General features: G+C 30.0%; 3 protein-coding genes across 3 annotated transcripts; 1 reads left to right on the forward strand and 2 right to left on the reverse strand.

Moving 5' to 3' along the window:
- Positions 1–9,922: 9,922 nt before the first annotated feature.
- LOC127250024 (RAN GTPase-activating protein 2-like) lies at positions 9,923–15,107 on the reverse strand. The gene is made up of 3 exons (XM_051273173.1): positions 14,069–15,107; positions 12,828–12,900; positions 9,923–11,813 (listed from the first exon to the last, which is right to left on the reverse strand). The coding sequence occupies exons 1-3, from the start codon at positions 14,146–14,148 to the stop codon at positions 10,179–10,181; spliced, it is 1,788 nt and encodes a 595-aa protein (XP_051129130.1). The 5' UTR covers positions 14,149–15,107; the 3' UTR covers positions 9,923–10,178.
- Positions 14,183–15,061, forward strand: LOC127248044 (2-hydroxyisoflavanone dehydratase-like). The gene has a single exon (XM_051270191.1). The coding sequence runs from the start codon at positions 14,183–14,185 to the stop codon at positions 15,059–15,061; it is 879 nt and encodes a 292-aa protein (XP_051126148.1).
- A 1,036-nt stretch (positions 15,108–16,143) lies between the features above and the next one.
- On the reverse strand, positions 16,144–16,872 carry LOC127248054 (uncharacterized). Its single transcript, XM_051270202.1, has one exon. The coding sequence runs from the start codon at positions 16,870–16,872 to the stop codon at positions 16,144–16,146; it is 729 nt and encodes a 242-aa protein (XP_051126159.1).
- Between the last annotated feature and the right edge of the window lie 5,511 nt (positions 16,873–22,383).

Below are 22,383 nucleotides of genomic sequence, written 5' to 3' on the forward strand. Positions count from 1 at the left end.
GGAAGGGCAAATGGAATTAGGGATATATATAGAAGGGGGGTTGGGCTCGGGCTCGGATTCGGATTCGGATTCGGGCTCAAGCTCGAACTATAAAATTAGGGATGACAATTAGGACTGTTCTTGGCTTTCGAAAGACTGGGCGAAATAAAAATAAGAGCCCTTAAATATATATATATAATATTTTTTATTTATAATAAAATATAAATAAAAAAAATATTTGTTTAGCATAAATTTAATTTCGAAATTTAGTATAAATTTTTTATATACTTTACAAATTGCGTAACACTCTCTTATATTTTAATAAACGTTGTATGAAATTCCGCCGTGCAAAAACTATAGATAAAAAGTCATATTCTTATCACCAAAAATATATAAAAATGAATTTTATTGAATGTTTTTTTAAAATATAAGGGGGTTCATGTCATTTTTAAAGTATACAGAGGATTTACACTGAGTTTCGAAATCATAAATGAGTTATTGATAATTTTGCCTAATAATAATAATAATAATAATAATTTGTCTAATATTTATTATTTTCTTAGTGCAAAAAGATAATTAAAACAAAAATAAAAGACTCCTAAATATATATAAATGATCTACTCCGATTTCTTTTACTTATAATAGAATATAAATTATTAAATAAAATAAATTTCGTAATATTTTTATAGGGAAAATTGCAAAAAATATCCCACATGTATACCCCATTATCACTTTTGTCCTGTATTTATCTGGCAAAATATATTCCACATGTTTGCAAAAGTCGTTATTTCTATCCTTTGGCCGATCACGCGCGTAAGGCCATCGGAACCATACTTCCTACAGCTAAGATGTGTCCTGCCCTGCGGCAACGCGCAGCGCAAACGAACATGAGCTGTTATACCGAATCCCCTGCTGGCCATCAGGGACCGAGTGGAAAAGCCATCGTCAAACATCCGCCGCCTACCGTACGTTTTAAATTTTGAAGGTATTTAGGTTTGAATCTAAACCTAAAAGAGAATGTAGATAGAATTTAACTACTAATCATACTCTTTTATTAATACATTAATATCAAATAATTTATATATAACATAAATAAATAATGAGCCTCAATTTAAATTGGGCCTTGAGCGGACGCTCTTTTCGCTCGGGCCCAGGGACGCCCGGATGACAATGAAGCGGATTTAATTTTGAAACAGACCGGCTTTAGTGCTAATAGATTGGATTTGGATTTTATATTTTATAGTATAATGGATTGGGCTTGGGTAATGAATATAAATTCTAAATAAATTATAAATTTGATAAAAAAAAATACTTGCTTAGAATTCAATTACAAATTTCTCTAAATTAATAATTTTAAAAATTAATAAATAAATTATACTATCTTCGTCTTGCTCTGAGGTCTCAATTATTTTTCTGCGTGTTGATCTTTAAATATTAATTATATATGAAAACGTAACACAAATTAAGGAAAAATGACAAAAATATTTCTATTAGTGTATTGTAATACTATTATAATGATATTTGTGCAAAAAAAATTATACAAATATAAGAATATTTTTAACGTTAAATACAACAACACAAAAGGTAAATGAAAATCTTAGAGCCGGACGGATGAAGGAGTATAACATCATCTTGTATTTCAGTAAAAATGTTATTGTGTGAAATTCTTGTATGTTAAATTAAAATATGCACAAAACTATCATTTTGTCCAAAATGGGGGTTTGATTATAAATATTGGACCTAAATTATGTAACTTTCATACAAATAAAACATACTTCATTCGTCTATCTCTAACGGTCATATTTATCTTTTATATTTTTGTATTTGATATTAAAAATATCTTTATATTTATATATTTTTTTACAAATGTCATTTTATTAGTATTATAAGACAATAATTGAAATATTTTTGCAATTTTTTCTTAATTAATACTACGTTTTGATATAATAATTAATATTCAAATATCAACAGACAAAAAGTAAACAAGACCCTTAGAACCGGATGGAGGTAGTATAAGATATTTTTAAATAGTCTTTCTGGATAAAACAAATAAATAATTGGTCAATCCTTCTATTTTTAGAGTCTTTGTAAAAATAAGATAATTTTTTTTAAAAAAAATTATAAAATGAATGATTAATCAATTATTTATCTATTTATTTTATTTAAAAAAGACTATTTAATATTTTTACCTCTTTTATATATATAAAACTTGCCTAATGAAGTTCATATTAACATCAAAACATTAGATTTGGATAAAAAGGGTATTTTGTGCAAATTTTAATTCAACACAAAAAAATTTCATTCAATAAATAAAATAAAAGGTGTTTTGTTTATTTTTTCCGGTACCCTCCGGTGTGATATGGATAAACCATGGTTGAACATAATAGCATGCAAACTTCCGACAATGCAAGTAAAACTAGGCGAATCATGTGTGACAGACAAAATCTAGAGGCATCGGGTTTGTACATTTTTACTAAAATACAAATGGTATTATATAATTTACCCAAAATTAATATTACCTCCGTCCCATAAAAATGATATCATTGACTTTTTGCTTATACATTTTTTAATATTAATTATTATATTAATACGTAGTACATATAAAAAGCAAAAAATAAAATACATCTATTAGTCTATTATTATACAAATACAATAATATTTGTAAAGTAAATTATACAAATATAAAAATATTTTTAATATTAAGTACAATGAAGCAAAATGCAATTAGTACCCTTCTTATGGTACAGATGTAATATTATACTATTTTATATTTGTTTGTATTATTTAAATTTATATTTTTATCTTTTTCATTGTTTCTTATTTTCTCAATATTTTATCTATCATTATTTTACTAGTCAATATTTCTTGCACCAATCTCAAATCCGATGGATTCAAGGCGGGACAGGTATTGAGACATAGCCGGTTTCAGGACTTGAGATTTTCAGGCAATGCCATTACTGGAAACTGTAGAACTCGTCCAGAACCCACCCCATTACTATCTCTGCTTGAAGTTGATGAATATACATATAAATATATATGTTTCGGTTACAATGCTGACTTGAATTCAACCAATATATCTATACAATACAATTATATAATTTACACGACACATATTTATATATAATACTAACATTATGTAATGCTGATTTGACTCAGTCATTTGAGCAAATACCGCCGAAAATATATATATACATACATCCATATATGTATGCATATATAAAGGAAAATTGGGCCTAAGTCTTAAAAATAAATGAATGTATTATCTAATGAGATGGTTCTGAATTTGGGCATGAGAAAAAAAGTCTATCTCAGTTAGAGATATATAAAATATCAAAATTTTCATACAAAAAATACGAAATTTACAGGTATACAAATAAATATAGTACCAAATGTTAGCCATATCAAATATTGAACTTTTCGTATTGAAAACTATCAAAATTACCAAATTCTTAGGTACACCGAGATTTTTGGTACAATATGGTTATCGTATCGAAGAGTTTGTTATGGTATCAAAGTACAAAATTTAAAATTCTATATATTATACCGTACCGATATAAACAACACAATACCAATGTATAATTTGGGTGTACTATAAAGATCTCTATACTTAAGTTTTTTGTGAGGTGTCAATATAAAATGTGTTATACATAACTTTTAATACGATAAATGATACTTCTTAAAATTTTTGGTATGTTTTATCAAATTGTACATAATCTTCATCTTTGATGCTAATGAAAAGATTTGGATCCAAAGAAAGAAAACAAGTTCAAGAGACAATATGCCAAACACTCTAGGATATGATTAGTTACAATGCCGACTAGAAAAAATCAACACCATACCAACTTTTCCAAACAACACATATTGTGTTATTTGAAAATATATATTATTTGTTCATATTTATAGAGTGTGTTGTATGAATATATACCATTTGTTAAGATCAATAATAATATATGTTATGTAGATTATTGTCATGTATTTTTAGTTCATATGTTATATTTGTATTATATAACATGTATTATGAGTAATCTATCATCGTATAATTTAGCATAGTAACTTATGATACCCTCGGATTTGGACCGTTGCTAGACCAACTTCCGTGTACGAATGAGCCGATGCTAAGCTATTCGAGATAAAATAAACTACTTATATCAACAATGTTCACATTTTTTTGTTGGAGTCTACTTGAAGGACTTCTAAAGTTAAACATCCTTGTTCTAAAATAATTTGATAATCGGTGCCCCCCTAGAAAATCTTCTAGAATGCGTGAGTGAGAACAAAGTGCATTAGAAATACTCGTATTGACCTGTATGACCAATCTAATCCCGACACATCTACTTTGCGTGGCTTGCAAACTGGAGTGTTACATAACTACAACCCTCCAAGACTTGTATAGCAAGTCAGGGGACGAAGGATTCCAACAGTGCATATTTCATGAGTATTATGGTAGAGAGGTGAATGGTGTAGAGGACTAAGGATCCCAACTCTTTATTTCAAAAGATTACAAACTAAACCAAATTAGAAATAACGAAGTTACTTAAGAATGAATCAAACAACTGTGTTTTGTTGTAAAGCTCCACACAAAAGCTTGGAGAAGTATTTTACATCTAGCTCCTTGAACACCATTCGACTTCAATGGTGATGTTGCCGGGGCTTTGAGGAGGGCAAGGGCCTCCCTTGTGGGGGTTGAAGGTTGTGCCCCTAAAAAAAGGATTCATTCGTGTAGTTTTAGATTGCTTGTGATTAGGTTTTACATCAAATATCAATATTTGTTGTATTCTTTCTTAAATTTATATTTCTTAATTCTTATGTGTTTTTTCATCTTGAACTTAATAGACAAACTATGTATGGCATACAAGACCTGAAAGCGTCGGAAGTTTGAACTCATGAACTTACGGTCACGAATTCACCTCCATACCATCAGATTATCTTTTACAGGATGTCAACTTAGCATATATTTTTTTAATGATGTAAAATCTCTCAACCGCTACTTTTCGAGTGCACTTTAGGTAAACCTCCAACCAAACCTAATAGCTTGCAAAGTAAGCCTGACAAGGCAAGTCACACTAGACGAATCATGTGTAGCAGACAAAATTCGGAGGAATTGGAGGTTTGAACCCATGACCTCACGTAGAGGTGTCAAAATTAAACCCGATCCGAATAATTGAACCCTTTCAACCTAAAATTTCTTGGGGGTGTTTGGCAAATAGCTTTCTGAAGAGCTTTTAGCTTATTGAACAGCTTTTAGTTGTTTGACCGGTCAAAAAGCTAATTTAGGTGTTTGGAAAATTAGCTTTTTGGGATAGCTTTTTGGACCCAAAAAACTAATCTCTGAAAAGCTAACTTACCCAGTATTTTGAAATAGCTTTTTCTGTAAAAAAAAATTTTATTTCTTATATGCCCTTAAAAATTTATTATGCATTTTACACAAATAAATACATTTTGATTATTTATTAATTATATTAGAATATTTTATTATATTATAGTTTTACTTGTAAAATATATAAATTTATTAAAATCAACATAAAATAGAAAATATAAATATTAATAATTTATTTTTATATTAAAATTACATTATATAAATTTTATACTAAAAATAAATTAAATAAATTAAATTTATTGAAAATTATAAATATAATGAACTAATCGATAACTAACATAATAAATATATACACGAAAAATTTATTATTTTATATTTTACATCATTTTCAATAGAAAAAACTATTTATATATTTTAATAAAAATATACTATTTTTTAAAATCTAACTGTAATAAAAATAAATACTTTTATAACACTTTTACAATTTTCAATAACTAATAACAAAAATTTTAAACATTCTAAACTCAAAAGAACATAATTGAATATATTAGAAACAAAAATAAAATAGAAATGTCCTCAATTGTCATGTTACGTATATACAGCTAATATCAAACAATTGTTTTACCAAACATTTTAATACAAACAGCTAATCGAATCAGCTAGTCAAACCAGCTAATTGAATCAGCTAACAGCTATCAGCTAATTGAATCAGCTAACAACTAACAACTATCAGCTAATTGCCAAATACGTTCCTTATGTTTGGATTTGGGTGTTTCGAGTTTGCAAAAAATCGGATCGGCCCAAAACTGAAACAAAAGAGATTTATGTCGTATTCAGGTCGAGTTTCAGGTTTTAGTTTCGGGTTGACCCAAAAAAATTATTTCAATTTATAATATTTATATTATATTAAAACTAAAATAATATAAAAATTTTAAATTAGTAAAAAAAATGAAAAATATTAAATCAGGATTTCAGGTCTGTTTTGTATCGGGTTCGTTCGGGTTTTGGGTAACCTGAAACTAAATTAGATTGACCTAAACCCGACCCAAAGAAATTAGTTCCATGTTCGGGTCTAGATTTTTAAGTCAAATTTTGGATTGAAATTAACAATTTTTTTGTTACACCCATAGCTCAATTCGACACAAACACGGTACGAAAATACGAATTGACACACCTATCATCACAGTCACGAGTTCACTCCAACACCCCCAATTATATGAAAAAAAACAATATATAATATATATACACACATTAACATAATACATGCATATAATATCTACCTTTTATCTATTCACAAAAGGTCCATAATTTAACACAAAATATATTTTTTTAATATTATCGACACAACTTCTTATAGCTAACATTAAAAATAAAAAATAAAAAATACATTCCTGTAAGGAATGTCTTCATGATGTGAGGTAAATTCATGACGTTAAGGTAATGAGTTTAAATCTCCAACGTCTTACACTCAATTGTGGGTCCCAAGTTATTAAAATTATTATATATTCATCCAATAACACAAAATGAACGCATTAAATATCTATTTTTAATGTTTATATTATATCCAAAAATTAATTTTCGTTCAAATAATTACATGAATATTTTATTATATCACATCAAATAATTATATCAATTTAAATTTTACTATTCAAAATTCAAATTTAAAATCAAAACCGTCAAACAAAACACAGGTTTAAGTATTCTCCTAACCCTTTATAATATTCAGGACCGTCCTGATTTCACTCCAGCCGTCTGATCAATTTTTTCGGCAATCCAACGATTGATTTTAATTGAGAGTATTTTAGGTATTAAAAAAGGTAATTGAATGCTAAATGATTTTTTTAAAATTTAAATATGTTAACTAAATACGTTATATTTAAAAACATTAATCTACACAAATTAGAATTGTCTGCAATTATATACTTTCTAAATAATATACATTCGAAAAAGTAATGATGTATAGATTTTCCATATATGTTGTCATCGTAATACTATTATGATGTATAAAGGTAAACTAAATGATATTTATACAATCAATCACAATATGATGCAAAATATGATGCAATATTTTCAACACCGAAATATTCATTATAATAGGTATGTTTGACTTTTTTATTTCAAAATACAAGATATACTTATGAATTAAATTTAATCTCAATTTAAAAATTATTTTTCGCATTAATCACCTTGTTTCGTTAATATTATTTTACATAAATTAAAAATATCTGCAATTAGATACTTTTCAAATCATACATATTTAAAAAAAGTAATATTGTGTAGATCTTCCACGTATGTTCTGATCATAACACTATTATTATCTATAGTACTATAATTTGCTTTTAAGTAATATGACATTATAATGTCAATTTAATATAAACATTGTGTAATTAAATACTTACCATACTTTTCTTTACCCATCGTCTGACAGTATAATTATTCTATATGATTGTTTTACTTTCCTTGTCCGCCTCTAAGGGTCACATTTACGTTTTGCGTCATCGTACTTAATATTAAAAATATTTTTATATTTTTATAATTTTTTATGCAAATATCATTCTATTAGTATTATAAAATATTAATGAAAGTATTTTTGCAATTTTTTCTTAATTTGTATTACATAGCCTCTTAGAACTGAACAAAGGTAGTATATTATAATAATAATAATAAAAGTGAATTTGATTTATACGACAATACAAATCACACTAGGCGAATCATGTGTGATACGTGGACCTAGAGACGTCGGGGGTTTGAACTTGTTCAAAGAGAAAATATGATGTAAAATAAATTCGCCACTGCGTTACCTTCATAATAAATGAAAAAAAAAAAAAAAAACCTTACTATGTTAGAGATTTTCTTGAATTTTATCTTTGATCAGGTATGAGTTCACGAATATATTTTCTTGGGTTGATTGATGTCGGCAAAGAACGTATAATTCTCTATTCTATTTTTATTATTAGGGTAAACATTTTTCTTTTTCTTGTATCGGACCCTTTTATCGTTTTAGGATTGTAAGTAGACTATGTTTGAAAATGGTCTCGTAAATAAATTTTTTTCACTAAAATGATCCTCCGATGCCAAACTCGCCACGTTGGGCCACCGTTGCTGACGTGGCGCTGACGTGGCTGACTCATCGCCACGTAGATGCTACATCAACGACATGTGAAATTTTTTATTTTACGAAATATCTTGATAAACTATTTTTTAGTCTCGTATATGACCTCCTTTTTATCATTTTTAAGACATTTAAATGAAGTCTGTTTGAAAATAGTCACGCAATTAAAAAAATTTCGCTAAAATGATCATCCGACATGGCATCTACGTGGTAATGACATGTCATCCGCATCAGCGCCACGTCAGCAATGGATGCCAGCGTGGTTAGTCCAACACCGGAGGAACATTTTAGTGAAAAAAATTACTTATGAAACTATTTTCAACATGAATTACTTAAAGTTCTAAAATGGTCAGTTACAAACTAAAAAAAAATAGTTTATCTTTATTATATTATTGTTTTATAATCCAACTTGGATTTGTAATCACAACCACAATTAAAAAATAGGGTAAATTAAACACCATGTGTTTTAGTAATTGTCGTAAAACCCTCTTGTGCTAATGTAAAATTTCACAAATCACCCTCCTTATTCAAAATTGATGTTCGGTTCTAAATAAAAACCTAAATTATGAAAGTTTTATATAAATAAAAAATATAAAATATCCTAAATAGTTGTTTTGAATAAAATAAATAAATAAATAATTAATTAATCTTTCATGTTATAGTTTTTGGAGACAAATTGTTATTTAAGATATTTTATTTTTTTATTTGTATAAAACTTGCATAATTTAGGTTTTTATTTAAAACAAAACATCAGTTTTGGACAATGAGGGTGTTTTGTGCAAATTTTACATTAACACAAAGAGATTTCACACAATAAATAAAACAAAGAGTATTTTGTACCTTTTTACTAAAAATACAATGGAGTGTTATATAATTTATCTTAAAAAAATATTATATCTATATATATATATGCATTTTCTTAATTTATGCATAAATTTATAATTATCTTATTTATTATATAATACAAATTATCTATACACCGCTCCTTACAATCTTGAGCGTTCATCTTTCATTCAATCTCACGACTATGATGCAATAAGGAGGGTCGTGATTTTATGGTTCAAGACCATACTAGAACCCAACAAAACATATTTAGGTCTTGTTTGCCACATATAATTCATTAAACGTAACTTGCCTTGTTGAATCTAGTTTGTAAACTATTAAGTTCGATTAAAGTTTACCAAGAGTGCACCCGAAAGATAACGGCCGCAGATTTTCATAATTTTATTTTTTTTTATAAAAGAAAAGTCATCTTTGGTAATAAATATAGACCTTATACATAGATTTGATCGTAATCAAACTAATCGCCACATCATGTTTATATCAACTTCTTCTTAGTTCTTAACCTATTTTTCATAAATTCACTTCATTGTTTATTCAATCAAACTAATATATTTCTTCAAAAATAAAAAAATTCTATCAAAATTTTACCAAATTAATCAAATTAACAGATAATGCAAGCACAAATATGTCAAGCAAACAATACAAAATTCACAGTGAAATACTTTCTCACCAACAATATTACATTCAAAATCTATTTTCCAGTTAAACCATGCCATCAAACACCAAATTTCATTAAAAACATAAACATCCAAAAACACCAAAAAAAAAAAAAAAGAACTTAAAATCATTCCAAACACACAAATAACCACACTTCAGGTTAGTTCAAGTACCAAAAATGACAGTTTTAGCGTACCTAGTGCCAGAATTCCGATATCATTCCCAAAAGTAAAACGATTTCGTAACCAAAATCTTGCTCGATCAATAACATTACTCTTCTCGATCGATGTCAAGGTTCTTGACTTTAGCTTCCAACTCGTCGTTGTCTTCATCTCTATCCCCTTCTTCATCCCCCGACTCGTCATAATCTTCTCCATCGGGATCATTATCATCCAACGGGCCGAGTTTCTCGGGACATCCTTTAAAGAAATCCTTCAACTCATCAATACCTTCCTCGGAAATGAAGTTTCCGTTTAAATTCAAAAGGGCCGTCAACCGAATCACAGCCTGCGCTAGTGTCCTCGCCCCGGCCCTCCTTACGGAATTCTGACTCATGTCGACTTCCTTAAGAGATTCTTCGACCAACGCTTTGCTTATCTCAATTGCGCCGTCATCTTTAAAATCATTTTCCGACAAGTTCAATCGCACAAGAAATTTTTTATTAGAAATGCAAGCGGCGAGGCTAGGAGCAGCTTTGGCCGTGATATCGTTTCCGGCCATCTCCAAAACCTCAAGCGATGGCGACGAGTTCTTGAGCGCATTAGCTATCGCTATCGCTCCATCGTCTTCGAGATTTAAATAGCTCAGGTAAATTTCTTTGAGATTTTCGAATTTAACGAGCGCCTCACTCAGCTTTACGCCAGCATCCGCGCCGAACATGTTATCCCGGAGATCGAGTTTCTTCAGATTCTTACACTGTCGAAGCGCTTCGCTTAATTCAACGCCTCCTTCAGATCCGACCCGGGTAGACGAGCAGCGAAAATCCTCCAACTTCGGACAACGTTTGAGAATCTCGGAAATCGCAATGGCTCCTTCGTCTCCCGTCATATTGTTGTGGAAGTGAAGGACTTTAAGCTTCTCCGTGCGACGAACCAACTCACAAACAGCTTGCGCAGCTTCTGTAGATATCCCGTCGTTCATCAGATAAAGTTCCTCCAAGCTATTTTGCGACTGCAATAGCTTCCCAAATGCTCGAACTCCTTTCTCGCCTAAGGCATTGTCGGAGATATTCAAATATTTCAAATCCGAACCTTCGAGAGCTTCGGAAAAAAATTTCATGACATCGAGAGCTTCCGCCTCTGGTCTTCCTGCGACAAAGTCGGACAGATCCACTTCCTTAAGCTGGTTTTTAATGGACGATAAAATAGGTCCGGCAACCTCAGCTGCACCTAATCCAAAGCTTCGATTGCTAAAGCATATTTTAGTAAACGAATTATCCGGCTCCTTCAGGAGATTCAAAAGCTTTTTAGCTTCATCTGCCTCTATGAAAGCCCGCGGACCTTTAGAAATATCAAAAACTGTTTCTCGAACAGCAGAGTTAATCTCGGATTTTAGTCCCTCGGTTTGCTCTAATTTCGAGCCTCCCTTGAGAACTTCCAATATTAGCTTACTGCATTCCTTAGCGTATAATTGCACAGCAGAAGAACCGTCGCTTTCAGGTTCTTGTTCATAATGATTAGTTGCAGCGGAAAATGCGGATTCCTCAATTTGGTTGGCATGTTTTGACGCCTCGGCGTTACTGAGAGTGCCGTACTTGCTGGTGAAAATTGTTGGAGTTGACAGATTTTTGGTCATTCGCTCGACTAGCATTTGACGTGTGTTGTCGCTTGGTGGCCAGAGTTTGATGGAGCTGTACCGGGATTCTCCATTTTCCATTTTTCCATCCATTGCAATCAAATCAAAAACCTGTAAACATTACAATCATAGCATGAACAGCACATTAGTATAAACAACAAAGCTTTCGGAACAGATAATCCATTAACAAGTAGGATAAAGATAACTACAAAATCGTCACTAACATTGCATATGGAAAATAGCTGGGACGATTAGCTAATCCAACAAAATTAGAGAGGGAGCATTTCTTGTAAGAACGGTAACAAACTAGTTCTAAAATCCAAACTGCACTTACAACTGAGATTTTTCAGAAATCCAACAACAGAAAACATCATAAATGTAAATTCATGACTTGATAAATTGATGGAAAACTAAAACAAAATCACCCTAGAAACTACATCAAAACAACCACATAATTAATTTTGTAGTGAAAGCTTATTTTCCAGAAATTCTTTCGGTACTTGGATTTAGGGAAGTCGAAAAGAGCCTTGTTTGATACCGAAATCTCAGATAGCAACAAAGCTCTGCATAGTAATTAGAAGATATTTTATCTAACCTCAAATGGTCTAATGACATGAAAAAGGAAAATTCAAATTTAAAGATCAAACATATATGAACACTGCTACACCCAAACAAAATTTCAATTTGCTCATTAGAATAAGTGTTCTTGGCTGTTTATGCAATTCAAATGAAGGTATGACAACACTCAATAATCTAATAGCACCAAAACTTCCATTATCCTAAAATTGCTATTTTGTCTAGTAAAAAAATCAATTGAATTTACGTTTTCAGTATTCAATCATACCGTCTCCCTTGGACAAACCTAATAGATTCGAAAAAAAAAAAAACCGAAATGGAGCATGAAACAGTGCAATTAATACTTGAAAAGAAAGCAACAAATAACACCTCAAATGATCTAACGCAGCAAAACCAGCAAATAATTTCCCAAGAACGACGATTCCACTTGCGCAAACGAAGCTTGGAAAAAGAAACTCAAGAACCCTAAAATTGGCCGGCGGTTCAATAAAATCGGCGAAAACAAAGGCGTGACTACATAGATAGGCGTAAATGAGGAAATGTAATTACCAATTTCTTGAGGATTTGGGATTTTCCGGCGGTGAACGGTAGGTTTCCGGCTGTTCGAATTTCGAATGTTTCTCTGCAACAACACCGCACGTCTCACAGAATCTTGGAATTGTCGACAGAAAAGGAATTGGGGGGAAAATGAAAATAAAGCAACTTTTACGGTGAATTTGAATTTTGAATTAGCCACAAAGGCCCAGTACAATTATAAAGAACCAAGTGGGCTTAATTGCAAATAACCCATTTATTATTGGAAATTTGATATTGGGCCGTCAGAAAAATATAATAGCCCATCATATATTTGGGCTTTTGGAAATAGCCCACACAATTAATTATGCAGTAAAGATTGGAATTATTTCAACCACATAATTATCCTGCTTCATTTAAATAGGGATTTTTCGAGTTTTGAAATTAAATAAATATTTAATATAATATTTTTTAAAATTTTACTATCAATAAATAATATCAAAAATTTTAAAGTATCTCATTGATCTATGCTAATAAGAAAATACTTTCTCGAAATGTTAAAAAAAAGATTTGTTTTGTTTATAAACAATACCCCCCTGTCTCTCTCTATATATATACATATTGTATGTATACAGTAAGAACATTATAGATGGTTCTAGGTGCATCTTTTGTCATATAATAGGACAAAGAGTAGACAAACAAAAGTTTGTTGGTAAGAAATTGCATTTTCTTTTTCTTTTTTTTGTTATCACTGTTAAATATTTCATTGTCACCTTTAGTCTCGTGTCCATTATTTATTCGTCATTCCGTCGTCCAAATGTGTGTGCTCATTTATAAAAGTGAGTAATAATAATTATTTTTTTAGTAAAAAAAATACAAAAATATAATAATTTCTAATGACAATTCAAAAAAAAAATGAACATATATTTGAACGACGGATGGAGTATTGTTTTTTTTATGACGTCGTTCTTACTCTTTTTAGTACGTACTTTTATCATTATAATTAACTATATCAAAAAAATAAACTCGATAATGAAATACCAAGGCATTTCAATATTTACAATACTATTATCCTTATAATATATATATAGATAATTTTATTTATTGTATCTTTTTTGAAAAAATGAATGACAAGGACAACTAAACATACCCTAAAATATTGTCCAATTGTTACAATTATTATATATAATTCTTTTTTTTATTATTATTATTACTACTATTATTTAAAATTCAGTGATAACATTGAACTAATGCAGTGTGTAAATAATAAAACTTACAGAAACCTCACTGATCCACCGAAAATGGCCGCCGCCGCCGCTGCCGTCAAAGAAATCGACACTGATCTATCTCCGGTCATCAGGCGCTACACCGACGGAACAATCGAACGCCTCATGGGCTCCCGTCACGTCCCGCCGTCGCAGGAGGACCCCGCCACCGGCGTCGCCACCACTGACGTCGCCGCCACCGCCGTAACCCCCGCCGTCCGCCTCCACCTCCCCAAACTCACTTCTCCGCCGCCGCCGGAGAAACTCCCCATCCTCCTCTACTTCCACGGCGGCGGATTCTGCGTCGAATCCGCCTTCTCCTTCCTCCACCACCGCTACACCACCACCCTCTCCGCCGCCGCCACCGCCGTCGTCGTCTCCGTCGAGTACCGCCTCGCGCCGGAGCACCCCCTCCCGGCGGCTTACGACGACGCCTGGGCCGCCCTCACCTGGATCGCCGCCGGCAACAACCACCCCTGGATCGCCGGCCACGGCGATCTCACCCGTCTCTTCGTCGGCGGCGACAGCGCCGGTGGGAACATCGCCCACAATTTATTGATTCGGGCCGGGTCGGAGCCCCTACCCGGATCCGTCAAAATCGCGGGAGCAATTCTCTGTCATCCTTTCTTCTGGGGTTCGAATCCCATCGGAACGGAGCCGCGGGAGAACGTCGATCGGAGCTTCTGCTACAGACTTTGGAAATTCGTTTTTCCGGCGGCGGAGGGAGGGATCGACTGCCCGATGATAAATCCGGTGGGCGGCGGGTCGCGGAGGCTGGCCGGGCTGGGTTGCCGGAGATTGGCGGTGTGCGTGGCGGAGAAGGACGTGCTGGCCGGGAGGGCGGTGGCGTACGCGGCGGAGGTGAGGGAGAGCGGGTGGGAAGGGGAGGTGGAGGTCGAAAATGTCGCCGGAGAAGAACACTGCTTTCAGGTGGATAATCCGGCGACGGAGAAGGCCGGAAAACTCATTGCCTGGATAGCTGATTTTATCCGGCGCTGCAATTAATGCTATTTCAGTCTTATTTTAATTGTTAGTTGCTTTCTGCTGCAATAATTTTAATAATCTTTTAATTGTTTTGTATAAATAAAACAATATATAATGTATTTTCCAAATAATATAAATAAAAAATAGCAAAAAAAAAAAAAAACTAGAAAAAAAGTTACAATGAGTTTATATATATATATATATATACACTAGTATTGTATAAAATTTGTATATACTCAGTCTATCTACGTCTGTAATTTGATAATTCGTCTCAAACACCCTGCAATATTTGTGTTTGGCACGGAAATTTAGGAAAGAGTATTAAGTATGGTAATTTGAGATAATTTGGATATTAAGTTATGTGATTGGAGAGAGAAATAATTATTTGTTTTTTTTATTTGAGTGATGTGATGAGATAAAGTGAAATATATATCAATATATGTATATAAATATTAGTAATTATTTATAAATTTAGAAATATTACAGTGAGTTTAATACAAACAAGAAAAAAAAATATTGTAAGATGTTTGGTACGAAGAGGATATTTCTTTAGAAAAATAAATTAATAAATAATAAAAATCTTGTAAAATTTACCAAAGGAACACTTCTTCACGTTGTGTGTTGGGATGTAATATAAATATTATAAAAAATACAATATATCCACATTAATACAATATATATATATAATACTACCATCTCCTATAAAATGAGCAATATTTGTGTTTTGAGTCATCGTACCTAAAGTTTGAAAATATTTTTATATTTGTATAATTTACTCCACAAATTTCATTGTATTTGTATTTTTGTCATTTTCTTTTATTTTGACTATCTATTGATATAATAATTAATATTTAAATATCAACATGTAAAACTCTTCTTATAGGACGGGGTAGTATGTTTTATCTACTAAAATAATTAACAATTTAACATAAAATATTATTATTTATTACCAACATAATTCATCATATATAATATAAAAAATATATTCATCTAAAAATACAAAATAAACACACGCCCCGACATTTTATTGCAAAACTCCCTAGTAAACACAAGAATTATTCCAACATAAATTTCAAATTAAAAAGGATACCTTAATCGATATATTAATGTAATGGGAAGGGATTGATCTTCCTATGGGGTACATTAATAGGCACATTGCCCACAGGCATTATCCTTATGTTAGAACAATTTAATCTCTCACTCTTCTTTGAATCTCTTACATTTTTCTCTTTGTATCTCATACTTCTTTCTCTACAATCCCTTGATGATGAAATCTCAGCCGTCGATCTTCCCCTAAACGATGAAGAAGACGATCCTCCAGATGACGAGAAAGATGAAGAAGAAGAAGAAGAGGACGAAAATGCTTGTTTTAAATGCGAAGGCCGTTTGCCCAATTTGAACAACTCCTTCAATAAAATCGAACATTTAGGTGGTCTAGGGGACGGATCATCCTCAAAAACTATCCAATTTATTCTAGTATTGTTGTCATTATCGATACGCCTAGGTTGTAAGAAGGGCGGCGGCGGAGGTAGTTTCCTTTCTGGTTTAATTGAAATATTCTCGATTTTTTGGACAGGGTGCGTCAGATTATAAGAGGGAAGTATTTTACCTTTGGAGAATAATTTATCCGCAGTTGCCATGTCAGTAAATTTTCCTGAGTGAAATTCGAATTCATCGTTGCCATTGGGCTTGGTGGTTATTTTGGCGGCTATCCCTTCGTCAAGAAGGGAGTCGAGACTACTTGTTCTAAAATTTTTGGGAATAAGCATGTTGGAAGAAAACGAAAATCGAGGACTCGAAGACAAGGAGATGTCATAATTTGAAGACTCCATGATGGAAGAAAGAACAAGAGAGAATTAGGGTTTGGAAATTTGTTGGAAAGAAACAACTAAGAATTTGTATATATATGCAAGAAATAATTTTTGCAAGACTATATAAAGAGGAAATTGTAATAAATGTTTTGAATTATAATAATGCCTATACAAATAGCCACGAGTATCTCAAAATAGAATATATATTCTTGGGTTACTATATTGATTAAGAGAAATCAGCATCGATTTATTCGAACAGTACAAATAAAAAGTGCAAAATAAGAATATGCGTTATATGTTCATATTTAAAATGTATATTTTATATTATGATGTATTTTATATGAGTATGTGTGTGCTAAACATTTAAAATGTGTGCTCTAGAAAGTATGTCATGTTTTCTTTTTATCATTCTAAATATAATTTATAAAATATTTTTTTTTAAAAAAAAACTAATTAAAATTATAGAAATTAATACATTGTGCTAAACTTAAAATTAGCATAGAAAGAATATTATTTTTTCGAAATAATATTTAAGTAGTGGGCAAATTAAATAAGATAAAAGAAAAAAAAAAAAAAAACAAAACAAAACAAAACAAATCTCTCCACTTATAAACTATAAATGATATAATTCATATACATATTTTTAAAAAAAAAAATTATGAAAAGAAATATTTTTTTTTTATATAATTCAATTCTTATTATTTCTCGTAAGAATATATTCCCTCCGTCTCACATTGTATGTCCGGATTACTGTAAACACGAGAATTTATAATAACTATAATTAGTATATAATTAAGAATATATTATTCTATAATATAAATAATTATAAATTAAGATTAAAATACTTAATTAGTTTAATTAAAATAAAAAAAATAAATTATAATATTTAAAATTAAATTAAAGTGTATAATCATTTTTAAAAAAATCAAAATGACATGAGATGTGAACGAACAAAAACGGCAATGTGGACATAGGTGAGACGGATGGAGCATTTTTTTTCTTTATAAAATATTCCTTCCAATTATTCTTATTATTTTATAACTCTTGGAATATGTATTAAATAAATTTATCACAATTACAAATTTACCCATCACTGCAACTTAGCTAAATAATATTATATAATTAAAAAACCTCACTATTAAGATTTGTAATTTTTTTAATTTAAATTAAAAATATATATAATTACTCAATTCACACAATTTCTAATAAATATTTATTATTTTTCACAAAATATCAATTCAAAATATTATTTAAATCAAAACTCAAACTAAAAAGTAAAATTAAAAAACCCCTAAATGTTATCTCAATAGTAACTAATTTTCAAGCATAAAATTATTTGCCAAAAAAAAAAATATTGGTACAATTATAAATAGAGTAGGATGGACATTATTGGAATGTAATTGCAAGAAAATTAAACACTAAATAAAAGAGACAACTTCTTAAAAGAACTAAAAATAGTTTCAAAAATATAATTAGGGTTTGTCCTCGTAGCTATAGGGTTATTGCAAACTGTTCATTATATATGATGATGATATAATTAATATTTGAACTTATAAAAAAAGAATTATTTCATAACATTTATTGATCTTTGGATTTATGACTTCATTATTATTATGTACCTCCATTTATTCAATAAGAAAATTTAAAATAAAAAACAATAATAGAATCATATACTCTCTCTCCGTCTCATTGAAAAGTTACCATTTTCTATTTTCGTTTCTCTCAAAAAAATATTACAATTTCCTAATTTAGTAATTGTATTACTTACTTAACATAATAAATACCCTTCCAACTTACAATATATTACATAAATGTCATTACTTTTATATTGCACAATACTAACAGAAATATTTTTGTCTTTTTTACTATAATCCAATATAATACTAATATTCAAAAATTTACGTGCAAAAGTTAGACGACAATCTTGCAATGGGATGGATAGAGAATAATGAAATATATATATATATATATATGTTGTGCACAAAATTATTAAGCAAGCTGTTGAAATTAATTAAATTCAATTATTGGAGACTTTTATGGGTATAATTCTGTACTATAGGCTACTATTAGTGAAGGGATTCACCCTATTTTTGGTAGGTATTCCGTACAATTAATTGATTAGCATATTAAATAATAATGATAATAATAATAAATAATATTTCCTCTGTCCCATAAATATAGTCTTAATTGGGTTGGATACGGAATTTAAGGAATATTGATATTATATTGGTAGTTGGTAAAAAGTATGGATAAAAAACTTTTTTGCCCTTGTGAGTATATTAGTGTAAAAAGTAGTGACAATTATGTAATAAAAAAAATAGGGGTAGTTTTACGGTGATATTGATATTTATGAAAATAAGACTATTTTTTTAGAATGGACAAAAATGGTAAACAAGACTATTATATTGAAACGGAAGGAGTAATAATAATAATCTTTACGAATTTAATTTTATTTATTTTTTCATTTTAATCCGTTTAAAATCAATATATATATATTTTTTTTTTCGAGTAATTAGGTTTTCGTATATATTAAAAAAATATTACTCCTACATTTTACTTACTACCGCAATATAATCAAAATATATTAATTATATTATAAAATATTCATAGATATAAAATTGTACATTTATCTTTGTTGGGAGCTCTCGGATAAATGAATTAATGATGAGTTCTGTTTTTAGGTGCGATGTGTGTAAGTTTCTCATACCTCCACTTACACCTGAGTAGATAATTCTGTCACGAATTTATTATCTATTTTTTTATTTTAATTCCTTCAAAATTAATCTATTTGTTCCCTTTTTAACAATTTTATTTCCCACAAAAAGTTTTATTTGTATATTATTACAAAAATATCATTATTATTATTTAATTAAATTATTTTTAGGGTAAACAAGACCTTTTATCCTTATATTACATTACGTGAAGGAAAAGTAAATCATAGATGCTAACAATAATAACACAATACTCTTAAAAATAATATATTTTTATCGAAAATGATGTAAAATGAATAGTATTATTTGAATTTGAAGTGATAAAAGAACAAACCCCCAAATTGATGAAAAAAAAGTTAATGTTGTTTATTGTATTAATATAAATTTTTTGAACAACTTAAAATAAAAAGTAAACATATGTTTGATGAAAAATGATAACTTTCACACTAACTAATATTATTGTAATGTCTAAATTTATTTTTTCATATATTCATTTCATTCACTTAAAAAATAAATATTTATTTTTTGTACGCAGTTTAATAAATATGTATATTATAATGATAGTTGGTGATAGGTTTGATACTTAAAGAATATTATATCCCTATAATGACTAAAATTGATATGAAATTATTTATATAAATAAGTATAAATGTGAGTGTATTTTTAATGTATAGTTGAATTCATACATACTAAAAGAACTAAATAGATACTACGTACTTACTAAGTGATCGGAAGGAACATTTCTTTAGAGAAAAAAAAAAATTGCCATTGAAATAAAAATTATTCATATTGATTTCAATATGAAAATTCATCAAATTTTATCTTATTATAAACAAATTTAATTACTTTTGAACCTTTCATTCAAAATCTAACAAAAAAATACTGACGTAGACGGGTCTAAAGTAAACTTTATCTAGATCGAACACAATCATATTTAGTAAAAACATAGTTGTGTAATCAACGGCTCGGCGAGCATAATGTCGCCGCTAGGCTTCTACCCCCCTTGAGTCTCTCGCCTAATCGAAATCAATTCATCAATCTATCAATCAAATTGTGACAAATTAAAACTAAAAACATCTGCAATTCGATCGATACAAAAAAAAATAGCTGTCTGTAGAGGACAGAGAAGTCTTCTGTAGCTTTTTGAGAAGAGAATAAGTTGTATAGAATTCGAATATCTTCACCGGCTCATTCTTCGACAGGCACGCGGTCAGGGCCTATCCCCTCCCAATAGAAAACTGAAGAGTAACGGCAGCAAATGCGGATTGCCTGCACCGGGCAGAAAGATCTTATGAAGCTTGACTGTCTCCCTTTACACAAACCATCCGGTGATGTACATGAAGTGTTTCATTAACAACCGCGTTCTAGCAGAGCGACATTCGGCAACTAGTCTTCTGCGGATATAGAAGATCTACGGAATGCTAGGATAGTGTGCGCCCTTGATGCCGCTGGCCCAAATAGTTTGTGCCGCCCAATTTGACGCTAAAGCCATCGCAACAGTTCAATTTTTTTATATAGTCGTGATCGATTCAGATCAGATTTTCTTCAGACTTATTATGTTTACATTTGTATTTTTTATTAGATTTTTAATGGAGAGATCAAAAGCTATTAAATTTGTTTATAATGTGATTAAAAATAATAATAATAAATTTTTTATATTGAGACTAAAATTAATTATTTTCTTATTTCGACATAACCCTTTTTTTATTATTTTATCCATTTTTTAAATATATTTTCAAAGTGAAGCCTACTTTATCTGTCTTTCTCATAAATATTATACCCAATTGATGGTACACAAAATGAATTCCGGCCCAAACATACTCTGTTACGTACCGATTTCAATTAATTTTAATATAATGTTAATTTTTTTAATAGTGATTTAGATAAACTGTTTTTTTAGTCCCGACTCTTATCATTTTAGTCTCGTAAGTGGAGTCTATCGCAAACTAGTCCTATAAGTGAAAAGTTTTCGTTGCTTTAGTCCTTTGGCGCTGGAAACGCTCGCGCGACTCGTCGGAGGCCGCTGACCTGGCGGACACGTGGATTTTATTTTATTTTATTTTTATTTTTTAAAATTTTTTAAAAATTTATTTTTAAGTTTATTTGCTTTTTTAATTTTTTTTATTTGGTTCAATTTTAAAAAAAAATTAAAAAATAAAATAAAATCTAAGTGTCCGCCAGGTGTCTAATAAGTGGAAAATTTTCGTTGTTTTAGTCCTCTGGCGCTGGAGACGCCCGCGTGGCTAGTTGGACTAAAACAGCGAAAATTTTCCACTTATTGGACTAGTTTGCGACAAGCTCCACTTACGGAACTAAAATAATAAAGGGTCCAGTTACTGTAATAAAAAAAATAATTTTTCCTAATAATTTTAATATAATTTTTTTACTAAAATTAATTTATTTTACCCAAAATACACCCAAATGATTGCAACAATGTAACAATAATAGTATTAATAATCCGATCAAAGAAATAATAAGTATAAAATTGTCTATTTTTATTTTTATTTTTATTTATCATTGTGAATTTTCCAATACATGTGTAGTTGTCGGAAATTTTGAATTGTAATGCAATTATTGAGTGTGGACCAAAACACTTGTACTATGTATATTAGTAATATATTCACATGATGTTCATCTAGATTTTTAAATATTCGAAATTTAAAAATAAAAATAAAAAGTTTAGTATTCCTTTTGTTTAATCATAGTTTGACATATTTTTCATTTTAACTTAGTTCTATAACAATTGAGACCGTTTCTATTTTTAATAAATTTATCAATATTAAATAAATAAATATTTTTAAAATTTTTATATTTTTATAAA

This window comes from Andrographis paniculata, unplaced genomic scaffold (assembly GCF_009805555.1).
Source record: "Andrographis paniculata isolate CXL003 unplaced genomic scaffold, ASM980555v1 Contig11END, whole genome shotgun sequence".
Classification (NCBI taxonomy): domain Eukaryota; kingdom Viridiplantae; phylum Streptophyta; class Magnoliopsida; order Lamiales; family Acanthaceae; genus Andrographis; species Andrographis paniculata.